The 21,291-nt window shown below is 45.9% G+C and overlaps 1 protein-coding gene across 2 annotated transcripts in view; it reads left to right on the plus strand.

The window, feature by feature from the left end:
• PTPRT (protein tyrosine phosphatase receptor type T) overlaps positions 1–21,291 on the plus strand; it is a 1,083,615-nt gene that overhangs the window by 398,307 nt on the left and 664,017 nt on the right. For both annotated transcript variants that reach the window (XM_024128402.2, XM_024128403.2), the window contains exons 3-4: positions 7,443–7,714; positions 19,884–19,965. In XM_024128402.2, the coding sequence (XP_023984170.1) occupies positions 7,443–7,714; positions 19,884–19,965 (354 nt within the window). The remainder of the gene's footprint in view (positions 1–7,442; positions 7,715–19,883; positions 19,966–21,291) is intronic.

Below are 21,291 nucleotides of genomic sequence, written 5' to 3' on the forward strand. Positions count from 1 at the left end.
GCTGCCAGGTGCGAGCACACTCATGTAATCTTAATGAACAATGTGCACAGCCATTAAAAACTCAATTAGGGTTTTCTTTTTACTGCCGACGTGAGGCAATGCAGTCCTGAGGTGCTCATGTGTAAACACAATAGCCACCATCTGCTACGGAGAAGCGTTTGGCCTCCAAAAAGGGGATCTATGTTGCAGACACATCAATAACGGGGCTCTTATCGAGGCATTATTATGCACAAAGGGGGAAAAAATGCAAAATTTATGGCCAGCCAGAGAGTACTTCCTGGTTTAATTCCACAGTTTTTGGTACTGTGTATAATAACTATGAGGAAACTAATGTTGTTTTATGTTCCTGATCACGCCAGTGGATTTTTTTTGGCGGGGTGGCGGGGGAAGAAGAAGAAGGGAAGAAAACGTACTTACGGTCTTTCTCTTGTTTCTGACTGATCTTGGCATAATGACAGGCTCATTTTTGATCTCCAGGAAACTGACAGCCCTGGGATGATATTAATTAAGCCTACCTGTTGATCAAAGAGGGCCCCACTGAGCTGCTGATATATGAGGGCTTTCAGTCCCAAACAGTCTCTAAAACGGCAGGCCTGTGCTCAACTCAGAGATCTGGCTTCCTTTCTGGAGGATGTGGCCAGACCTCTGTAAGGTAGACTAGATGCGCACGAGGTCTGTAGATGACAGGATCCCACCCTTCCCTGAGATACTATGCTTGCCTTGCTGGATGCTACCGTTTCCTGCCTCTGTGCCTTTGCACATGCTGTTTGCTCTACTTGAAATGCCCTCCCAAATTACCACGAGGCTCACGTCCATGGAAGGTATCCCGACTGGGAAAGAGGAGAGGCTCTCATATTCTAATGTGTGGAGTTCAGCTCTGTACCACCAGTATCTCTTTACATCCGCTGATCTACACTAACCTGATGGGGCTGACAGTATTCCTGGGAAAGGAATGTCAGGAGAGAAAAAAAACTGAGCCCTGTGCAGTTAGGATATGAGAATACTGGAGGGAGCCTGTTGCAGGGAGTGACTGCAGGGCCACGGATGGACGAGGAACTCCATCACAAAGGATGACGCCAAGTGGAATTGAGAGCTGACCTGTAGGGGGCAGAGGTGCTGAGTGAGCGTAGACCCTGATGGAGGAGGGGGAAAAAAGCCGTGTGAGTTTGCAGAAAGAGCTGCCTCTTGAACCTTGTGGACTCTCGGGCCAAAGCAGTTCTATTGTTTGTCCCCTGAGTCTGTCCCAGGGCAGAGAGACAGTAACAAGGACCGACCCAATCGTGGAGACATCACAAATGATGACAAAGGCACATGAGGGGTCTGCACCTGGAAGTGCCATGAGGACGAGGGGACGGGTGTCATTCATTGGGGTGCCTTGGGGACTTCTGGAAATACATAGGGAGTGTTGCTTGGAGCTGGAGTTTAAAGCTGGTCAGATTCCATTGTCAGGGTTCATAATATGCTCAATGATTGGTGAGGTTTCACTTCTATTCATTCTTCGAATTCCAGCCCAGCTTAGTCCGTTCCTGGAGGATGTCCTGACCCACCCTGGCTGAGTTAGTCACCACTGCCTCTGTGGGTACTCCTGGCTGTGCTGCACGCCAGCGAGGCTGGATTTGCTGCCTCTGCAACTTGGAAGCACCTTCTTCCATGGCTGTTGCCCCCTCTTCGCAGTCTCTGCTTCACTGAGCTCTGGTTCATCTCATCTCTAGTGTCCGGTTCAGAAATTGGGGTTGGGTGTGCCTGTTTGGTGGAACTCAGATCCTCTGCCTGAGTCTTAGCTACAGAGGAGGCTGGGAAAGAGGACATCTTTTTCATATCCATAGAGGAAATGGGCTCTGCTTAAAAATTTGAGGGGTTCCACCAGACATAGGAAGGGAGTTCAGATATTGAGTGGCATGTTTCTACTCCAGGTCATCAGTCTGCTGAGCCTGGAGGGTGGCCTGAGAACAGCCGCCCACGGGGGGGTGGTACCTGACAAGCCACGGGTGACACGAGGGTTCCATCGGCCAGCTGCCCTGATACGTTTCCACTGCTTAAAGGTGGATCTTGCCTATCCCCAAAACTTACTTTTTTCTGTCCAGATTGGGAGCCAAATGATTCGACGCTACCATTTGCTTTTTATACCATACTCCCCTTCGAAGACATTCGTGATGGGTTCTGATACCGCAAGGAGCCTTCTACCCTCACATAGGAACACTCAGATTCCCTAGGGCACCTGCAGTTTAGATAGCGTATAGCTGCCGGCTTCTGATTCGGTCGGTAGCTTGGGAGTGTGCGTGTGGTTGTATTAACACAAATATCTGGAAAGGTGCATATGTTACCTTACATGACAGAAGATGTGATTGAATGAAGGATCTTGCACTGGGGAGATGATCCTGGGTTGTCTGGGTGGACCCGATGTACAGGGTCCTTATAAGAAGGAGGCAGAAGAATCAAAGTTGGAAAAAGATGTGTCTGTGGAACTAGAGGTGCGAGTGATGCCCTTCGAAGGTGGAAGAAGGGGCCATGAGCCAAGGAATGCAGGCAGACACGAAAAGCAAGGAAACAGTTTATCTCCGGAAGGCTCCAAAAGGAAAGCAACTTCCTATAACACCTTGATTTTAGACTTCTGACCACCAGAACCATAAGAGAGTAAGTTTGTGTTGTATTAATCCACTGAGTTTTTGGTATTTAGTTATAGCAGTAATTGGACAGTAATCCAGGGTTTAAATCTCGTGTCCCCAAGCTTCCACCTGCTTCACTGCCGGGCCTCTTTCTGCCCTCCTAAGGCTCTCCCCAGTCACTCATAAGAATCCTTGGGCATGTTTGTGAGTGCGTGAGTGTTAAATAAGATCAGTTGCCCGTGTTGCCCCTTTCTGGACTCCTCATGGAAGCTCAGTGCCTGCATGGCGTAGGAGACCCCCACCGTGGCTGCTGCTGTGGGTGTCCTTCCCGGTGTCACAGTACCCCTCCCCTCCTGTGGGGCGGGCGAGCTGCTGACCTCCCCCACCCCGCCACACCCCCAGCGGTTCCTCTCTCACACTCTGTCACTTGGACTCCAGGGCAGCACCGCTCATTGCCCCAGCCTCACTGGAACATTCCTGCACGAGCGGGACTTCTCGTGCCGTTCCCTTCCGGCCTGACCTTGTCCTCCTTTGCGGGTAGTCGGGGTGGGGTGGGGTGGGGTGGGCAGTCATCGTTTTCTTTATTCTTTTTTTTTTTTTTTTTTTTTTTTTCCAGTTTTCTTGTTTCTCTCCCTGAGACTTGCACCCAAACACATACCTTTCTGTCTGGTTTACAGGCCAGAGGATGCATATCAAGTCACACAAATCGTCATGAGGGGGTCAGGGTGGTGGTAAATGGGGAACATGATTTGTTACCCTAACCCAACCCAACTCTGGCCCCCCGAGACACAAAGTATCTTAATGAAGGTCCAGGATGTTTCTTTCCTTCTCAAGGAGTTATTTTTGGAGTCCATTATTTTCATTCTCTTCTTTCCTTCTGCTTCTTTTTTACCCAAGGACACTGCTCTTAATGATGTCCCTATTTGGAACATCCTGCAGCCTTGCTTAGTAACTGTTATCCTTTCTCATGTTACCTCCTTAAATAAAGGGACTTGTAGGAAGTAGGGGCTCTACAGGGATGCCAAAATAATAACGATAATGCTAGTTGCAGAAATAAACGTCAAGTGTTCAATGGCTTAATGACCCAATAATTGTTTATTCCTTGCTTTTACTTAAAGTCCAGAATGAATGTTCCTAATTGTGGGTGGCCTTCCTCGTGGTCCTGGTCATTCAGGGAACTAGGCTCCTTTAATTGTGGCTTTGCTGTCACTTAGGCTCTTGGAATCCTGTACTTTCAGCTGGTGGATGGGAAAAAGACAACGCAGCAGTGATTCTGGAACCTTAATGTGCATCCAGGTCACCTCGTGATCTTGATAAAATGCGAATTCAGATACAGTAGACCTGGGCTGGGGCCTGAGGGTCTTCATTTCTTACCAGCTCCCAGGTGATGCTGAGACTCTTGGTCCAAGAATCACCCTTTGAAGGATGAGATAAAAGAGGATGGAACAGTGGGAGCTGGGGGAGGGTGGAGGTTGTCTCCTTTTAAGCACCAAGCCTAGAAGTGGTAGACTTTGCGCTCAGGCCCCATTGGCTGGAACCTAGTTGCATGTCCTCACCAAACTCTGAAAGGAAGCTGGGGAATATAATCCAGCTCTGTGCCCAGAACAAAGAGGACAGGTTTGCTAATCAACCAGCAATTTCTGCTACATGAAGACTTGGTGGAGGGCCAAGCACTTCCACCAGCTCTGCCTTCAGGGAAATGGCAGCATCCTTTGTTAACAATCATGGAGGCAGCAGATGGAGAGAATCCCTAGACTTGCTGGGGTGGATGGATGTTACATGGCTCCATCTCCTCAGTGAGCCTGCTTCGCCACTGGAGCTAGGATGCAAAGAGGGGGAACCTGAGCTGGTGGACGGGAACCCTTCCCGACTCTCGCTGCTGTGGACGCTAAGACCCCTGGTGTGAACTGGCAGGAGGATAGGAGCTTAAATGTCCATGGGGCATCCCAGGATTCTGAGTGGAGAGAGCCAGACACCACTTGTTTCCAAGGCTGTCTTCCCTACCTGTAGCTGTGCCCCACCCTCCCTCTGTGGCCAGAGGCTTGTGGGTCTTGTGGGTCATCACTCATCTGTCCCAGAGGAACCTTGTGGAACCCTGTGGGATGTAGGTCAGCAAACAGACATGGGCATGGATGCCAGCCTCTCTCTGTGCCTCAGTTTCCCCCCTGCAGTGGTTCCTTCCTTGCTGCCTCAATTGGGAGTTTGTGATGATTAGAGACAACATCTGACAAGGGACAGCTCTCCATGTACCCTGTGTTACTGCCTGGCTCTAAGCTAGGAAACTTGACTCTCTTGGAAACATGGGGAAGATACCACTTTCTCTTCACTTTCAGGGGCTCCTACCCCAGGGGGTGGGTGAGTTTTCTGACTGGTGGGATGTTGAAAGTCTGTTAGCCATTGGTTCAAGTTTCTGTCTTTATCACCTTCTTGTTGGCTCATTTTTGGGATGAGCCCTAGGGATCTGGGTTGAGTTGGAAGGAAGGAGTCCTTGATCATCCAGCTGCTTTGCGTGCTGGTTCAGGGAAGAAAATGCAGGAAGCCTAATTTGGCCTCAAGTCCAAGTTCCTTTCTCTAAGCCAGCTTTGTGAACAATAAAGTGGAGATTTAGAACTCTCTCTCTCTCTCCTATGTCTATTTTTAAATTTGTTCTGAACCCAGAGGAGACAGGCTACGAATGACCAGTACCCTCTAGAACCCTGACAAGATACGGATTGCCCAGCATTTATTATCTGGCAGCTATTAGTCTTTTGGGGATTAAGGTGAAAGAATGAGGCTACTTATAGCTACTGAAGTGGCTCATCTTGGTTGAGGATAAGTGGTCTTAAGGTTTCGTTCCAACTGAAGATTTTAGTGGCTAAAATAAGATTTCAAAACAGCAGTGGTTTTCTAGGTGGGAATGTTCATTCCAGAATCACTTGAGTTTATCTACTGTATTTTTAAAAGATAAGTTTATTTATTTATTTGTTTTTATTTTTGGCCACGTTGGGTCTTTGTTGCTGCGCGCGGGCTTTCTCTAGTGGCGGCGAGTAGGGGCTGCTCTTCGTTGCGGTGCGCAGGTTTCTCATTGTAGTGGCTTCTCTTGTTGTGGCGCACGGGCTTCAGTGGTCGTGGCATGTGGGCTTAGTTGCTCCACGGCGTGTGGGATCTAACCCGTGTCCCCTGCATTGACAGGCAGATTCCCAACCACTGGGCTACCAGGGAAGCACTGCTGTGTTTTATGATGCAATTTATTTCTTAGAATCATAAGACTCTAAGTCACAGTTTTAGCCCTCACAGTTGATTGTGAAATTTCCTTAGAAGGCTCCTCAATTTGTTCAGGCTCTGTTTAGCCACCTGCAGTGATGAGGAGCTCACTTGGTCTCCCCGGCAGTCCGTCCCATTTTGCATCCAAAAAAAAACAAGGTCCTTTGAACTGCAGTGTGCCTCCCTGCGGTTTCTTTCATAAGTCTGATCTCTCTGGTGACCTTCATCCGTGAGCTATTGCCCCAGTAATGTGCCTAACAAACCAAGAGGAAACTCAGTGGCAAACAGCAGTGTGTGTTTATTCTCACATTTCTGGGTCTGAGCCTCCATGGTGGATCTGCTGACCCAGGTTGGGCTTGTTGGCTATGTGGCTGTGCTTTCAGCTGTGTGCGTGGCTTGGCTTGGTTCTTTACTATCCGTTGAGCTTAGTTCTCTTCCACATGTGTCTGTCCTTGATCCCAAGCTGAAGGCAGCAGCAGCTACTCGGGGCACATTCTTCTCATGGAAGGTGGCAATAGTGCAAGAGGACAAGCCCAGCTAGGCAAGCACGTTTCAAGCCTCATTCTGTTAGTCTCCTGTTGACCAAAGCAAGTGGAGCCCAGAGTCGTGGGACGGGGACGAGGACGAGGACATGCTCTCTGCCTCTGTTGGGCGGGACTGCAAGGGCATGGAGCCAGGGAGGGGTGAAGAACTAGAAGCAACCATTTAATCGGTCCAAGCACCTCCAAAGAGGCTCACTTCCTTTCTAGGAGATAGGCTTTTCCAGTGTTTGAAAATAATAGTCATGTTTTCTGCAGATAGTAAAAATAGCATAAACTTTGAGGTTGAAGAAAATCTGGGTCTCATCCCTCTCTGTCTGAGTGGTCCAGGGCAAGTCACTCAGTCTTTAAATAAAATGAAAACTCTCCTTCTCCCAGGGTCATTCTGAAGGTTAAATTGAACAATATATAAATAAGGCAGTAAGCATCCCACTGGTACCCCTTAAGTGCTTAGCAAGTATTACTTACCCTCCATTCCATCTTTCAGTTGGTTCTCAAATTTCTTCAAGGTCTTCTTCACTTACTTGAATATACTGTACTTTTTATATGTCCTCCTCTGATGTATTCCTTGTACTAATGCAAGGCTCCAGGTGGAATATGTTAAAACAACACCTGGGTGCTGTAGAGTTTCTGCTTCCATTGAGACAACCCAAGCTCGAATGAGGTTATATTTCACCTCATTTCACCCACGGAGGTTGCAGTTAACTAAATTCCTGAGTTTTTATTCCATGCTTCCTGTTGGAGCTACTGTTTTTAATATTTGCTGTTTTTTTTTTTCTGTACGTGTTTATAGACTGTTTACTTTGTAGAATACTTCGTGTATGTTACCGTCTCTTAATTCTTAAAACCACCTTGGTGAGTAGGATTTTTTATTCCCAATTTCAGAAGAGAGAGGAAATACTCCAGAGAGGAAATGTGGGTTTCTGGGGATCAACCATACCCTCCTAGAGGGACTGGATTTCTGGCCACTGTGTTTACAGGTGTGACTGATTTTCAGAAGGATTTTCTTTCTCTCTCCTTGTCTCTACCTCCCGCCCCCTCTGTGGGTCTCCAGGATCCTTCATGATGGTGAACAGCTCTGGGAGGGCCTCTGGCCAGAAGGCGCACCTTCTCCTGCCGACCCTGAAGGAGAATGACACCCACTGCATCGATTTCCATTACTACTTCTCCAGCCGCGACAGGTCCAGCCCAGGGGCCTTGAATGTCTATGTGAAGGTGAACGGTGGGCCCCAGGGGAACCCTGTCTGGAACGTGTCTGGGGTCGTCACTGAGGGCTGGGTGAAGGCAGAGCTTGCCATCAGCACCTTCTGGCCACATTTCTACCAGGTATGCTGTTTTACCGTAGTTTGATTTTTTTTTTTAAGTAATTATCTATACACCTCTTGCCCTGTTTAGAGTTTAGGTCTAGAAAGAACTTCATTTACTCACTTGTTCAACTCATGTTTACCAAGCTACTTCTCCTAACCAGACCTAGAGGATGCAGAAGAGATCCTCTACAGCCCCTACCACCCTGGAGATCGCAGTCTGGAGGAGGAAACTGATTGATAAATAAATAAACACTTAGAATATAGTGGGATGCATGTGGATTCCACAGGATGCTGGAGGAAGCTAGCTATTGAAGCCTTCCATACAATAATTTCTTATAACAATCTGATGAGGGAGATACTATTATCATGCCTGTTTTACAGATGAAAAAAATTAAGGTTCAGAAAGATGAGATAACTAGTCACATATTGCCCCTGAGGAAGACGGTGTCTGGGGGCAAGACAATTAAGATGGCTTCTCAGGGGACCAGACAGCTTAGGCTGAGTCTTGAAGATGAATAACTAATTATTGAAAAAAGAAGGGAAAGGCATTTGAGTTGACAGGGGTAGTGCACGCCATGGGCTGGAGGAGTGAATGAGAGATTTTGGCAGAGTTTAGAAACTAGGTTGTGTATAGGTCGAAAAGGAGATCTACTGGGAGCTGAGCCTGCAGGGATGGGTAGGTCATGGGGGGCTTTGAATGCCAGGCTAAGGAGAGTAAATTTATTCTCTAGGCTAGAGCGGCACTACTGAAACCATCTGTGGTGGAGGACCCGGTTTTTTCTCCTCAACTTGTGGACCAGAACTTTTATAAACTGCAATAAAAGTGTCACAGTAATGCCAAATTGCTGGGACCCTCTCTAAATGCCTCTTATCTCGTTGAGGAGCCTCTTATCCCATTGAGGACTGAGGACACCCACTCTGCAGGCTGTCACCAGCCCACAGAGCTCACTTAGAGGAACACAGCTCCATGTTGTGGCCTGGGGCTGTTGAAAGTTTTTTTTTTTTTTTTTTTTAAACTACGCTATTAAGGTACAACTTACGTATCATAGAATCCACTTATTTTAAGTATGCAATCCAGTGATTTTTAGTAAATCTATTGACTTGCACAACCGTCACCATAAACCAGCTCTAGAACATTTTCATCAACCCCGTAAGATCCCCTGTGCCTGTTTAACGTTAATCTCCATGCTCACTGATGGAAGGTTTTGAGTAAGAAAGTGACGTAGGTCTACTTCTGGAGAAATTTCTCTGGAGTCTGAAGCAGAACAGGGACCTAAGGGTGGCAAAGGTGAGTGGCTGGGAGATTCGTAGGCATCCTTCAGTTCAAAACAAAGAAAACTTTATCGTACAGAAACAGGTGATGGACCAGATTTGGCTTCCAGGCCATAGTTTGAACCCTGATGCAGGGGATAAAGCTGAGGTCTAGAGATGGACAGTGAAGTCCAAGAGCACAGAGCAAATCATTGGCAAAGCTGGGACCAGAATCCTGGTGCCCTGGTTCCAAAACTGCCCCCGTTTCACTGAGTATAAACTTCAAGTGTCTCCATAAGTCCATGGATCCCATCAAGGAGGCCATAGGGTTCTAATCTGAAAACCTCCTACCTAGGGTCTGATGCAGATGGTTACAGGATGGGGCCACAGGTGCAAGTGTAAAGAGCAGGAAAAGTGACCCAGGAGAGGGCTAGACCTAGGGTTGGCTATGCTCTTTGATGGGGTACAGAGGGAAAAAAGGACATTTCTTAGGCATCTCTTATGTCCCAGCTCTGTGGTAAGCATATTGCCACTCATTTATCTGACAGTAACTCCTGTGTTACTGTATTGGGTAGCAACATGTCCTGTGTTCCAGAGAAGGGGATGTTATTGGTCAATTGAGGTCCCCGTAATCCTGCCTAGGGTCCTCTGCTCCAAGCTCAGTTTCCTGATTTTAGGGAAAAAAGCATGCCCCTTCAGAGAATCTTCCGCTCACTAGCTGTGCGATGTTGGGTCTATCCCATCATCATTCTGAATCACAGTTCTCTCGTTTGTAAAATGGAGATGTCAGTGGGTCCAATGAAGGGTTCTTAATGTGGATTAAATGAGATAGTATATATATAACATCACATCAGGCTTGCAGTGGGCCTCAGCAGTTATTGGAAGGAAGGGAGGAGGAAGAGAGAAGAACAGACCAAGAGGATGGAGGAGGGAGGCCTTCTTTGAAGAAATACTACTGTGGTTGAGCCCTGAGCCATCCCTGTCCTAAGCAGCCTCATCGGGGAGAATGTTCTGATTTGCAGCCTGTTGGGCACTGCAGCATCATTCCATTCCATTCCATTTTCTCTGCTCTTAGCCTTGTGGTGAAAAAGCCACTAATGCACTGAGAGCAGCGGTTTAGAAAAGACACGTGTGTCTTTCAGACACACACACAGCCACTAACAGATAGTCCCTCGGCCATACACACAGGGGAGCACACACAAGTGCACACGTACCAGCCTGCTCCCAAACCCGCCACAGACGCAGGGGCACCACCCACACATATATCAGGGAGAGAAAGAGGGGCCCATCAGGAGATTCAAAGACACTTGCCAGATGCATTTTAAAATTCACCAGACCCCAAGCTCTGGCTCTGCATGCATGATTCTGTGGACTAAATACCATTTTGGTTCTCAGCACTGCTGGGCTTCAGACCCTGATGGCTTATGTATTCATTTATTAAAGTCATATTTCACAGTCCTAAAATTGACTTGTAGCTCTGTAATAAGCAGGGACATTTCATCTTTCTTATTAGTGGGCTCTCTGGTCCCAGGCCGTCAGCAGGGCCTGGGATGAGAATGCTCCCCCCACCGTCCACTCCTCGCCTGCCTCTTCTCAGGAGAGCAAGGGCTCATCCAGTGCCGCTGAAGCCATACTGCAGATGGCTGCCCCTTTCCAGGTGATGTTCATTCTATTTCATGTTTTTTAATGATTCCCAACTTTTCTGTCCCAATATTTTAAAAAATGAAAGAACTTTAGTTGTGCAGCCACTTGTTCTCTCTATTCTCCATCACCTGCCTCGGTGAAATTACCTTTTATTCAGCTATGTAGACCTCTGAAATTTAAGACTCATCTGACTTGGACTTAACTGGACTTGAAGCCCAGTCCCTTTCTCAGGAGTTCCTCTGGCATCTGGCGCTCTGTGGGTTTGGTAACTTCTTGCACGATTCAGGAGGGGGCGTCACAGGGAGGGGGGGCCACTTTACCTCCTTCAGACTCCACCCCATCTCCTCTTTCATTCACCCACCACCACTGCCCGCTAAGCAGCAAACGCTCCTCCTCGTCTTGAGGCAGGCCTCCTTGGGCTGGTGTGGGCTGGGGAAATCACGTCTCTCTTGATTTCACCCCAAGCAGTCTCTCCCCCGCCCTCACCATGAAAATATATGTGGTCCTCTTCCGAAGAGGAGTTCTGGTGAGCCAGCATTTTTCTGTCTCTTATCTTTTGAGAAGGTGTTTGCAGCCCCTTGAAACTTTTGCTCTACAAATTCTCTGCTTGAGGACTTCAGTGGTGAGCATAAGATGCCAGGCCCCTTAAACCGTGTCCCGACATGTCCACAACCCTCCCCCAAACAGGCACACAGCCTGCCTTTTGTGGAGGGGATGGGGGTGACTCATCTCTGAGCCTCTCTCGGGACGTGACTTCCTGGCTTTGCCCAGCAGCTCCTGTGCTGGGAGAGGTTTGCGCCTTTCCATGCAAGCTTTACGTCCCCAAACCAGGAGGTCTCTAAAGGTCTAGGGGTTGGGGGATGTGCAGTTGACAGTAGGGACACATGGCAACCTTGGGGTTGAAGGCTGTCCTGCAGGGAAGTTGGGGTTCCCAGCCCAGGCTTTCTGCTCCAGTCCCTGCACCCCAGTGTCCCTGCCTCCATACCCTGACATGGAACATCACTGGGTGGCCTTCCTCTGGCCCCCTCCACCCCGCCCTCGCTACTCCCTGTCAACTAGAGCTCCCTTCCTTCTCACAGTTCTTCACTCACTCCTCTGGCTCATCTCCCATTCCTGGCTCTCATTCCTCAAGGGCCTTGTTTTCCTTACGAGTGTGCTTTGCTTGGAGATGACCATTCTCCTTCACCTCAGAACACCTGGGCAGGTCTTTCTATCACTGAGGGTCTTGACATCACCCTGTCCCTTGGTGGTGTCTGTCCCCAGGAACTGGAGCTGGTAGGTCTTCCTAACCAGGACCAGAAGCACATTGATGGGATAACCATCTCCACCCAAAGCTGCAGATGTCTTCTGGGGTGCTTTCTGACCAGAAGGGAAGAGAGGACTCCAGTGGTCCACATTCCCCAGAACTTGGTCGGCTGGGAACCTGGCCCTGGGGGCTGAGCTGTAGCTGTAACAGCTGCTTTTCCTGAACCACACAAGACAATGCTCTGTTCTGCTATTGCGTTTGTTTGAGAGGGCTTCTTCCTTTTTTATCAGCAGTGAGGATCCAGGGGGGCCCTCACATCTCTCCTGAAGTTCGAATGTCCCTGGTTGTGCTGCTTCCCTGTGAGCCGCCCTTGCAACCTCTTGCTGCAGCCAAACCTGATTTCTCTAACAGCGTTCCTTAGTGCCCTGCCCTGTGGCTTCATGCAGAAGCTCCTTGTGGTCAGAAACTTGAACCATGAATCCTAGCAGTAATTTGCATTGCCAGATTCCCGTTCAGAACCCCAGCAATAATTTGCATTGCCAGGATCTCGTTCAGAAATGTAAAGCATGCAGCATGGATAAGGGGGTGTTTAGGGTTTGGGGGCTCTATGTAATGTCTAGAGGCTGACCCTGCCAACTTAACCCCAGTATCCATTGCTTCTCCGTGGCTAAGGCCCACCATCCCATAATCTTTTGGTGGCACATTCTAGCCACCATTTGAGATCTCCCTCTCTGGTGCCTGGCATTGTGCTCCCCAGGGCTGGCCCTTGTTTCTGGAGGCAAGCAGCTTGCCCAGGAGGTTGCATGTGGGCCTCAGAGTCAGCCCCGTCGTGAGTGTTCAGGGGACAGGCCTCAGCAGGTGAGTCCAGGTGGGCCCTTGAAGATCCAAGCCCATCCATTGTGGGCCTTCCTGCCTTTTCTTTCTGGGGAAGAATGGTGGACTCCCTGGCACTGTTCCTGATACCCCCAGCCTTGTGACCTTCTACTCTCATGCCATTGAGGGCTCTATCACATGGCAGTTTGCATGACTTAAAAAAAAAAAAAAAAACTCTGTCTCTGGAGTTGCATGCCAAGAACAGGACCCTCTTGGCTCCTGTAGGTTTTGTGAGCTTTCTGCTCTGAGCAATCTGGCAGTGACGGGGAGGATATTCTCCATCTGTTCTGGGAGGTACTTTATTCTCAGCTGCATCCAGGACCTGCCTTTTGTTGAAAACATACCGTGGACCCTAATTCTAATGTCTTGTGAGTCCGGAGCCTTCATCAAGGATTCTGTGGGTTGTCACCGTCTCCTTCGCCATGCTTCTGCGCTCTCTCCCCTCCACCTCCCCAACTGCCGTGGCACCTGCAACCACCTGTGCCTCTTAATTTCCATGTACCTCCACATGGACCCAAAGCCCAGCCTCTACCAGTTCCCACCTGTCCTCACTCACATCAGAGTCTGTTGAGTGTAGGAATTTTAGTGGAAACTTGGGATGAGGGCACAAGGGGTAGTCTCATTGGGAAGCCCATTACTTTCTTCCTCTCCCACCATTCCCTTGAATTTTCCTTCTCATCTCCCATCACTCGGCCCAGAGTAAGGGCAGTAATAGTAACGTTCATCAGTATCTTACTATACGTATTGTAAGCATTTTACAATTATTCATTCATTTCATGAAAAAAACAGTACCTTCTTCCCCTTGTTTCTTACAGAGTATTACTCTCTCATATTTGAGAAACCCAAGACTCACCTACCCCAGTGCGTTACAGAAAAAAATTCCCCAGAGGAATTCTGATGAATAAAAGATTCTCTATCTCATTATAGAGTTCTTATTTCTGCAACAGGAAGGAGAGAGAGCGGTGAACAAATGTATGCCTCACTCTCATACATCCATTCTCTCATGACCAGCCTTGGGTTCGTTCATGGAATATTTGTTAATAATTATGATCTAGGTTAGATACTGAGTAATGATTGGAGAAACAGTGTCAGAAGAGTTTAATAGAGTTGGACTTTGATTAACTGGGAAACAGTCAGAACTCTGCTTAACCAAGTGTTTTGGTTAAATGAGAGTAGGGCTGCTTTTCATTGAAGTCCAGTGATGGACATGGCTGTGAACCAGGAGACCGGGGGCCTCAGTCCTCAATCCACCTCTGGCTTCCTTTCTGAGCTTTGATAACTTAGTTTGCCCCACCTCCTAGGGTTGTTGAGAGGCTAGATTGAGACTACCTACTAATAAAAGGTTAATGTGGTTGACCTTTATTATTGTGGTTTTATCTCTCTATTTTTATTATTATTCAGTCTTAGTTGATGATGTGCCCCTCTGTTCAATACTGATACCTCCACCAGTATCCTGACCCCAATTGACTTCTGTCCCTTCTAGAATCTTGTTTCATCAGTCCCTCATTCCCTTGTATTTTATGCTATTTTCCTGACTCATTCCTCTCTACCTAAAAGCATGTTCCAATCTCTACCATCCTAAGAAATCTACTATTGGGCTTTCTGCACTTGGCCTTAGGCCCTAGTCCTTTCTTTGAACTGTCTACTCTGTCTTGCAAGGTGACCTCATCTAGTTCTATAGCTTTAAATGACATTTAGATGCCAAAGCTATCGTATTTGTAACTCTGGTCCCAGATCACCCATGAGCTTCAGAATATAATGCCAGCTTCCTACTCAGTATATCCATTAAGATGTTTAATTGGCATCTCGAACTTAACATGACCAAAAGAAATCATGATGTAGCCCTGCCTGTGTGCCCAGACACACATGTTCATCTTCCTCATGTCAATAAGTGACACCAGAATCAGCCTAGAAGCTCAAGCCTTAAATTGAAGAGACCTCATTGCATTTTTTCTTTTCTTCACTCTTCCCCTCTTAATCTAACAGCAATTATTTTCATCTGTACCTTGAAAATATCTCTCAAACCATCAACATCTTTATTCTTCATGGCCAACACCATTGTCCAAGCCATACTCATCGTTTGATTGGATCACTACTATAGCCAACTGTTAGGTCTGTTCGTTTCATTCTTGCTCAAGTGCCCCCTAGCCCCAAGTCAATTTCCACAGAACAGCCAGAATGATCTTTTTAGAATGTAAATTAGATTATGTCACTTTCCTGCTTTAAATGGTTCACTAACAGCAGAAAATTCAAGCTCCATACTAGGTCTTGTAGGACTCCATGTCATCTGACCCTCAACTAACATTGCAGCCGTGCCTTGTGCTTCTCTAGCTTATTCACTATATCCCAGCCACACCAGGGTCTCATTCTCATGTTCCCAGGTCATCCCTGAGTTCTTTCCTGCCTCATGGGCTTTTCATGTTCTACCACCTCTTCCTGGACTTGCCAATTTCATCCTTCCGGTCTACTCTTAATAATTACCTCCTTAGAGTTCTCTCCTGACCACTCTAAGTAAAGTAGACCCTCTCCCGCTTACTTACTCTTAATCACAACATTTTGTTTATTTCCTTCATAATACCAATCACAAAATGAATTTAATTTTCCATATTTTCCTTTTTAATTTCCATTTCCATTCATAAAATGTAAAGTTTATCAGGGCTTGGCCCCTAACCTTCTTGTTCACTTTTATAGCCCCAGCATGTGCCTCAATGCTTGGTACAGAAGAGGGTCTCTATAAATATGAATGAATGAGACACTGTTCCTGTTCCCAATAGGTTTAGAGTTTAGAGAATGAAATAATTCATGGACAAGCAATTACAATCTGGTGTGATAGGTGCTATAGTAGAGTTAATTGTACTGTGGTACATACCTGACACAGGGATAGTATAACATGCAGAGAGATGTGGAAGTGTAATGCACCTCAAAGCACTTACCTTTTATTGTAAATATAAAGGAGCTCATTTTTATTTCAGAAAATTTGGAAAATGTAGAAAAGTATAAAGAAGAAAACATTCAACTGCTGTAATCTCCCTAATGTCATTAAAAAGATTACGTTCATAAATCATTGCCAATCCTACTTCATCTTTTGTGAATTACATGCTGAACTCACTTGCTGATTTTTCTTTTGGAGAGTTTGTTTTGTTGATTCTCAAGAATTGTTTACACGAAACATGATATTTACCTTTTAGCTGGCATATATATTGATATTACAGATATTGTTCTCAACTTGCCATTTGACTTTTAATTTTGTTTTATTCAGACTTTTGTTAACATATAAAACATACTTTGATATTATAGTTATTATGTATTTAAGAAATATACAATATTTCAACTTTAAGAAATTGATTTTTAAGCTTTTGTCATTAATTTATTGCTTCAGGGAATTCAGTTAGGAAATGTGTAGACCCAAACCTGTATGGTTTCCTCTTTGAAGGATTTATTGAAGTTATACGTTAGTCTATTATATGATCTTTGTGTAAATAATCCATGAGCATTTGAACAGAAATTTTATTCTCTCTTTATATTTGTTTAGTAAATGCATTATTATTCATATTAGATACATACTTGATATTTTATTTTTTCCTGTTTGGTCAGAGTCTAAGACAAGTGTTAAAATCTTCAGATGCTGGGGTTTTTTCCTATCATTTTCTCCTTTTAAATCTATTGACTCACGCATTTTTTTTTTAATGACCATTTTAGTCCACTTAATGGTTTTTGTATTTCTTTTTGGTTTAAATTCTACTTTGATGCTTTTGCATTATGTTTACAACAACTATTTTCTGTTTATTTGCATTTTCCTATTATGTCTTTGTTCAACTTGTTATTTTTAAGGTTACTGAGTCATTCTATATTAGGTGTTTATCTTATAGCATATGATTAGACATGGTTTATTTAGACAGTCTGAGAGCTTTTCTCTATTTTAACCTATTTATATTTATTGTCACAATAGAAATTTTTTCTTTTATCATTTTTACTACGCAATTTGAATGCTTTTATGCTATTTCTTTTAAATGTTTTTCTGTGTTTGGTGTGTTTTCCTTTTATTTTTTCCTACGGGCTTTGCTTTTGGATTCCTTTGAGTTATTAAAAATATAATTAGATACATAATTCTTTATCGAAAGGTCATCTGTTGACTTCCTCCTCTGCAGGATGAGGCAGCTATCACACTTTTATTTCTACAGACTTTCCCCCTACCTCTGCACAATTTTGTTTGTTCAGTCTCTCGTAAGGACCCTGCTATCTTAGTAAACCCCTCTTCTGGAGTGATTGTCATGCTGGTGCCAGCTGCTCTATGTTTGATGTGACTGTCAGCCCCAAGTCACTGTACATAATTCCCAGGCAGCAGTGTGTTGCCTTAGTGACAGATCTTACCACCCAAGGAGGCTGCCTCTTCACAGCCATCACTACCCTTTCTACCAGTTCCCTGCTCACTTTTTATAGCTGTAGAGCTCTGAACCCCACTGACACCTCTGGCCTCTGAATCCACTAACCTGAAGTGACCACATGGACCACAAAAAGATTCCACATGGGGGTTTTTCTGTTGATGTTATCACCTACCTTACGTTCCATCCACGGCTTGAACTGAGGAGTAAAAGACAGGAGAGAGGGTCTATTTGGTTGGCTGTTGAGATGATAGAGGTGAAAAGTGGTGAAGATTTGAACCAGAGCAATGGCATTAATATCCAACTGGTTTTGATCTACAGGATGGTTGATTCATATGGTTCAACTTAACAGCAGAGATGGAAAGACATGGGCAGATAGGAGAAATACTAAGAAGACAGAGTCAAAAGAAAAAAAAAAAAAAGGATGTGAGAAGTGGGGCAGACCTAGAAGCCCAGGCAGATGTCTGCATCTCAATTTTCAATGACTGGATGGGGCAACCCACTGAGGTCCATAGTTCAGGAAGGATGGCCCATTGGGCAGTGAGGGAGACAGCTTGATAGGGAAGCTGCTCAACTCTGTTGTATACAGATTGTGTTGGAGGATCTATGTGATATCTAGGTGGAAATACAGATCTGTGAGCTGGATAAGTGAGACCCACGTTCAGGTGAAAGGTCTAGAATGGAGATCTGGGCTTGGGAATTATCAGTGAATTGATAGCCATTGAAGGAAGAGTGTTTTCAGTTTACAAAAATGAATAGAGGAAGCCCGCATTTGAAGAGTGGATATAGGAGAAGTGCTTACGAAGAAACCACTGGGAGAATATACACAGATTGATGAGAAGAACCATGAGAGTAAAGTGTCGCCTGACCCTAAATAGAAGAGAGACCCAGAGAGAGAGAAGCTATGAACATCAGTAATTGTAGGAAAATGGTCAAGTATGAAGAATAAGTATAGCAATCATTTGCTGAGAACCTACCGTGTGCCACATATAGTTCTAAGTAGTGTATTAACTCTTTTCACCTGAATCATTACCCAGTGAGGTAGACACTGTAATTACAGATGAGGAAACTGAGGCACAGAGCAGTAAGGTAACTTGCTCAAGGTGTACACATACAAGGTGGTACAGCCAGGACTAGAACCCCGGCATTCTGACCCAGATCCCAAGCCCTATACTATTTTCCTTCTTAAAGTAAGATAAAGATTGAAATATATGTATTGGATTTAAGCAGTAAGAACGCTACTAAGATTACTGGTGTCTGCCATGCAGTCAGTGTTGGGGGAACTGCTGAGGACAAAGTCCAGGTGACAGGGGTTGAAGTTTTGCACTGGGAAGTTGGGGAGTGTAGAGTGAGTGTAATTAAAACTACTGAGAATTTTAAATGTGATTGAAACACAGTTGGACTATAAATACAGCTGCTGCCAAAGGGTAGCTTTTAAAGAGTAAGAGAAATCCAGGCATTTATGTTTGTCAGAGTCAGGAGTAAAAGGGAGGATTCGGAGATATAAGTTAGAGAGAGAGAACCAAGAAGCTGTAAAATGCAGCAAAGGTAGAGGTCAAGGGCGCTGGGGTGTGCCTTGCTGAGAGGGGGCAGTGGCTGGTGTGTAGTTATCTAACCCATGAAGATTAGGTTGATGGGTAAGAAGTTAGAAGTCAGCCCCTCTGTAGTCCTCTTACCTCTTAAAGATGTGATGTGGGTATCTTGCAGGGTTTGGGCAGGTGATGTTGAAAGGGGAACATTTGTGCGGGGTATAGGAGTGGAGAAGGCAGCTTTGCAATAGACTTGTCAACACTGAGATGAGGAACTGGGGCTTTTGGTGAGAATGGTATGGGTGATTAGTCAACAGAGTGGGGGAACCCTGGGTTTGTTGAGGGAGGTCCATGCAGCCCACAGTTTCCTCCAGGGTTTGTTGAGAATACAGGGAGGTCCATGCAGCCTACAGTCTCTAGAAAAGTTGAGATCCGGGGTACCATATGCACTGCAGAAGCAGGTTTAAGAGGGGTGAGTTGGGAGAGGAGTGCGTGGTTGCGGTCTGTGCCAAAATACACTGAAAATTCCAGTTTGTGGAGTGGAGAAGGACAAGTGTGAGCGTGTGGCTGAAGTGGATTGGAAGATGAGGCCATTGGAATTAGAGAGGTCAAGGGCATTGGTCATGCTGTCCACACAGATAGTCACATCTCCTTTGTGAAGGTGGATGGTGGGTGACAAGGAAAGCTGTTTACTGAAATGAGCAGTTTGAGTGGGAGTCAGAATGGAGGATTCAAAGAACTTGTTGCCCTTGGATTCCCAGATACCAACAGTGGTCCCTGGGGCTTATTTCCAAGAGGTGTTATTAGGTAATTCAGATGGACTGTATTCCTTGGAGATGTGGAATTAAATTAAGGTGAACCCTCCTTGGCTTATGGTGGCTTCTCCCTCATCCTTCGTAAGAAAGTTGAGATATTCGGAAGTCATTCTTCTCTGTGCTTCCCTTGAAACAACAATGAAAAAGGTGCAGATCGGGGTTTCCAGGCCACATTTGGGTTGTTTTCCCTGCATCCCAGTGTTAGTTCTGAAAGCCATTAGAAATGTTCCATGTGGCTGGTTATTCTTTTGCTGGTCACCGGAATGTGGCCTTCTTACCTTATTTTGAAAATCCACGTCAATTGCCGGGGTAGCATCCTAGCCTAATATAAGACCTCTTTTGGTAGTTCTAGTGGGAAGCTGAAACGTAAATTGTTTGGGGGCTGGGCAGCCGTGATGAATTCCTACAACCACTTCTGCGAAATTGACTCCTGCCTTGTGTGTTGCAGGTGATATTTGAATCCGTCTCTCTGAAGGGTCATCCTGGCTACATCGCTGTGGACGAGGTCCGGGTCCTTGCCCATCCATGCAGTAAGTCTCTCCCCTCATCCTAACACAGCCTTGCTCCATGCCAGACCGGGTAGCTTGGAGGCTGCAGTACCCCCCCTATTCATTCAGCTCACAAACATCTCTTACTCTCTTACATACTCAATGCAGTCAGTCCTGAATAAATCCATAATTTCGCTGGCCTGTTCAACAGGCAGCACCTCCAGGACTTTGCAGAGAGCGGCAAAGCATCTTTGTTTGAATCTGTCTACTAATGTGTCTATTAAGGGGGTCTAAAGTCCTCATTGTTTATTAGCGGGATTCAGACCACTGAAGTGGAAGAATTAGAGGGCTTTGGATAGACTCTTGTGCAATTGTCTCAAAAAAAGAACAACACCAAAACATTGAGCAAATTAGCACACTGTTCACTCACAGGGAAAAGTACCCCAAAGCTATTACTTCTTTAAAAGTAATTTTAAATACCCTCATCAACTCCGTGTAGGCATAGGGAGAGATTTCTCACAGTAGTTAGTACTTATGGGACAGTGTCGAGAGTTCTCAAAGGCATTCCACTCCTCCAAACCCAGCCGGTTTCCCTTGGAAGTTCTCTCTCTTTGTGTATTTAGTCTAAGATACTTGAATGTGTCTGAGCAAGGAGATGTGGTTCCCAGGTTCACTAAATCTCAGAGGGGACAAGTCCTGGGTGCAGGTAGCTGAGATGGCATCATATCCAGTGACATTTGGTGGGGGGATTGTAATCAAAGAGATACGCCTGGGGATTATGGCAGCCCCATAGGAGGGCTGGTTAAGTTGCCAGCCCCATTAGTTTGTTAGTGTCTGCAGATTGGAAGTTCCTGTTAGTTTCTTGGCAGCCGTTGGGTAACTAACTCCTAGCAGGGTTGTCTCTACTTCTTCCTTATAGCCATGAGTCATGCTATGGGCTCTGGTGCAGTTTGCTGTTCCCTCAAGAGATATAACATGTCCTGTGCTTTTATGCCTTTCATGCCTCCCATTTTGAGGCTCTTCTCATTTCTGCCCCATCTGTGTTGCTTTAATTGGAATGATTCTTTCAACTTCTGCTACGATGAATTCATCAGAGCCCCAAACATCACTTCCCTCCCCTGGCACTACAGTGACATTGTTTGACCCATTGTCTTAGAGCACCTTCTCTGGAGGAATTTGGGATGAGTTCCAAGGGGTTTTGGCAAGACAGTATTTTGGGTAACTGTGTTTGGTGTCTGTGTAAGGGAAACCTCCTCCCCAGGCATCAACCAGCATCTCAGAAATGCTGAGATCCTATTAGACTCTCCATTACGCTGGCCTAAGGTTCCTACCCTCTGGGTTACTTCCTGAGTCTTTGGGATTTTCTCA

The sequence above is a fragment of the Physeter macrocephalus genome, chromosome 14 (genome assembly GCF_002837175.3).
Source record: "Physeter macrocephalus isolate SW-GA chromosome 14, ASM283717v5, whole genome shotgun sequence".
Taxonomy (NCBI): Eukaryota; Metazoa; Chordata; class Mammalia; order Artiodactyla; family Physeteridae; genus Physeter; species Physeter macrocephalus.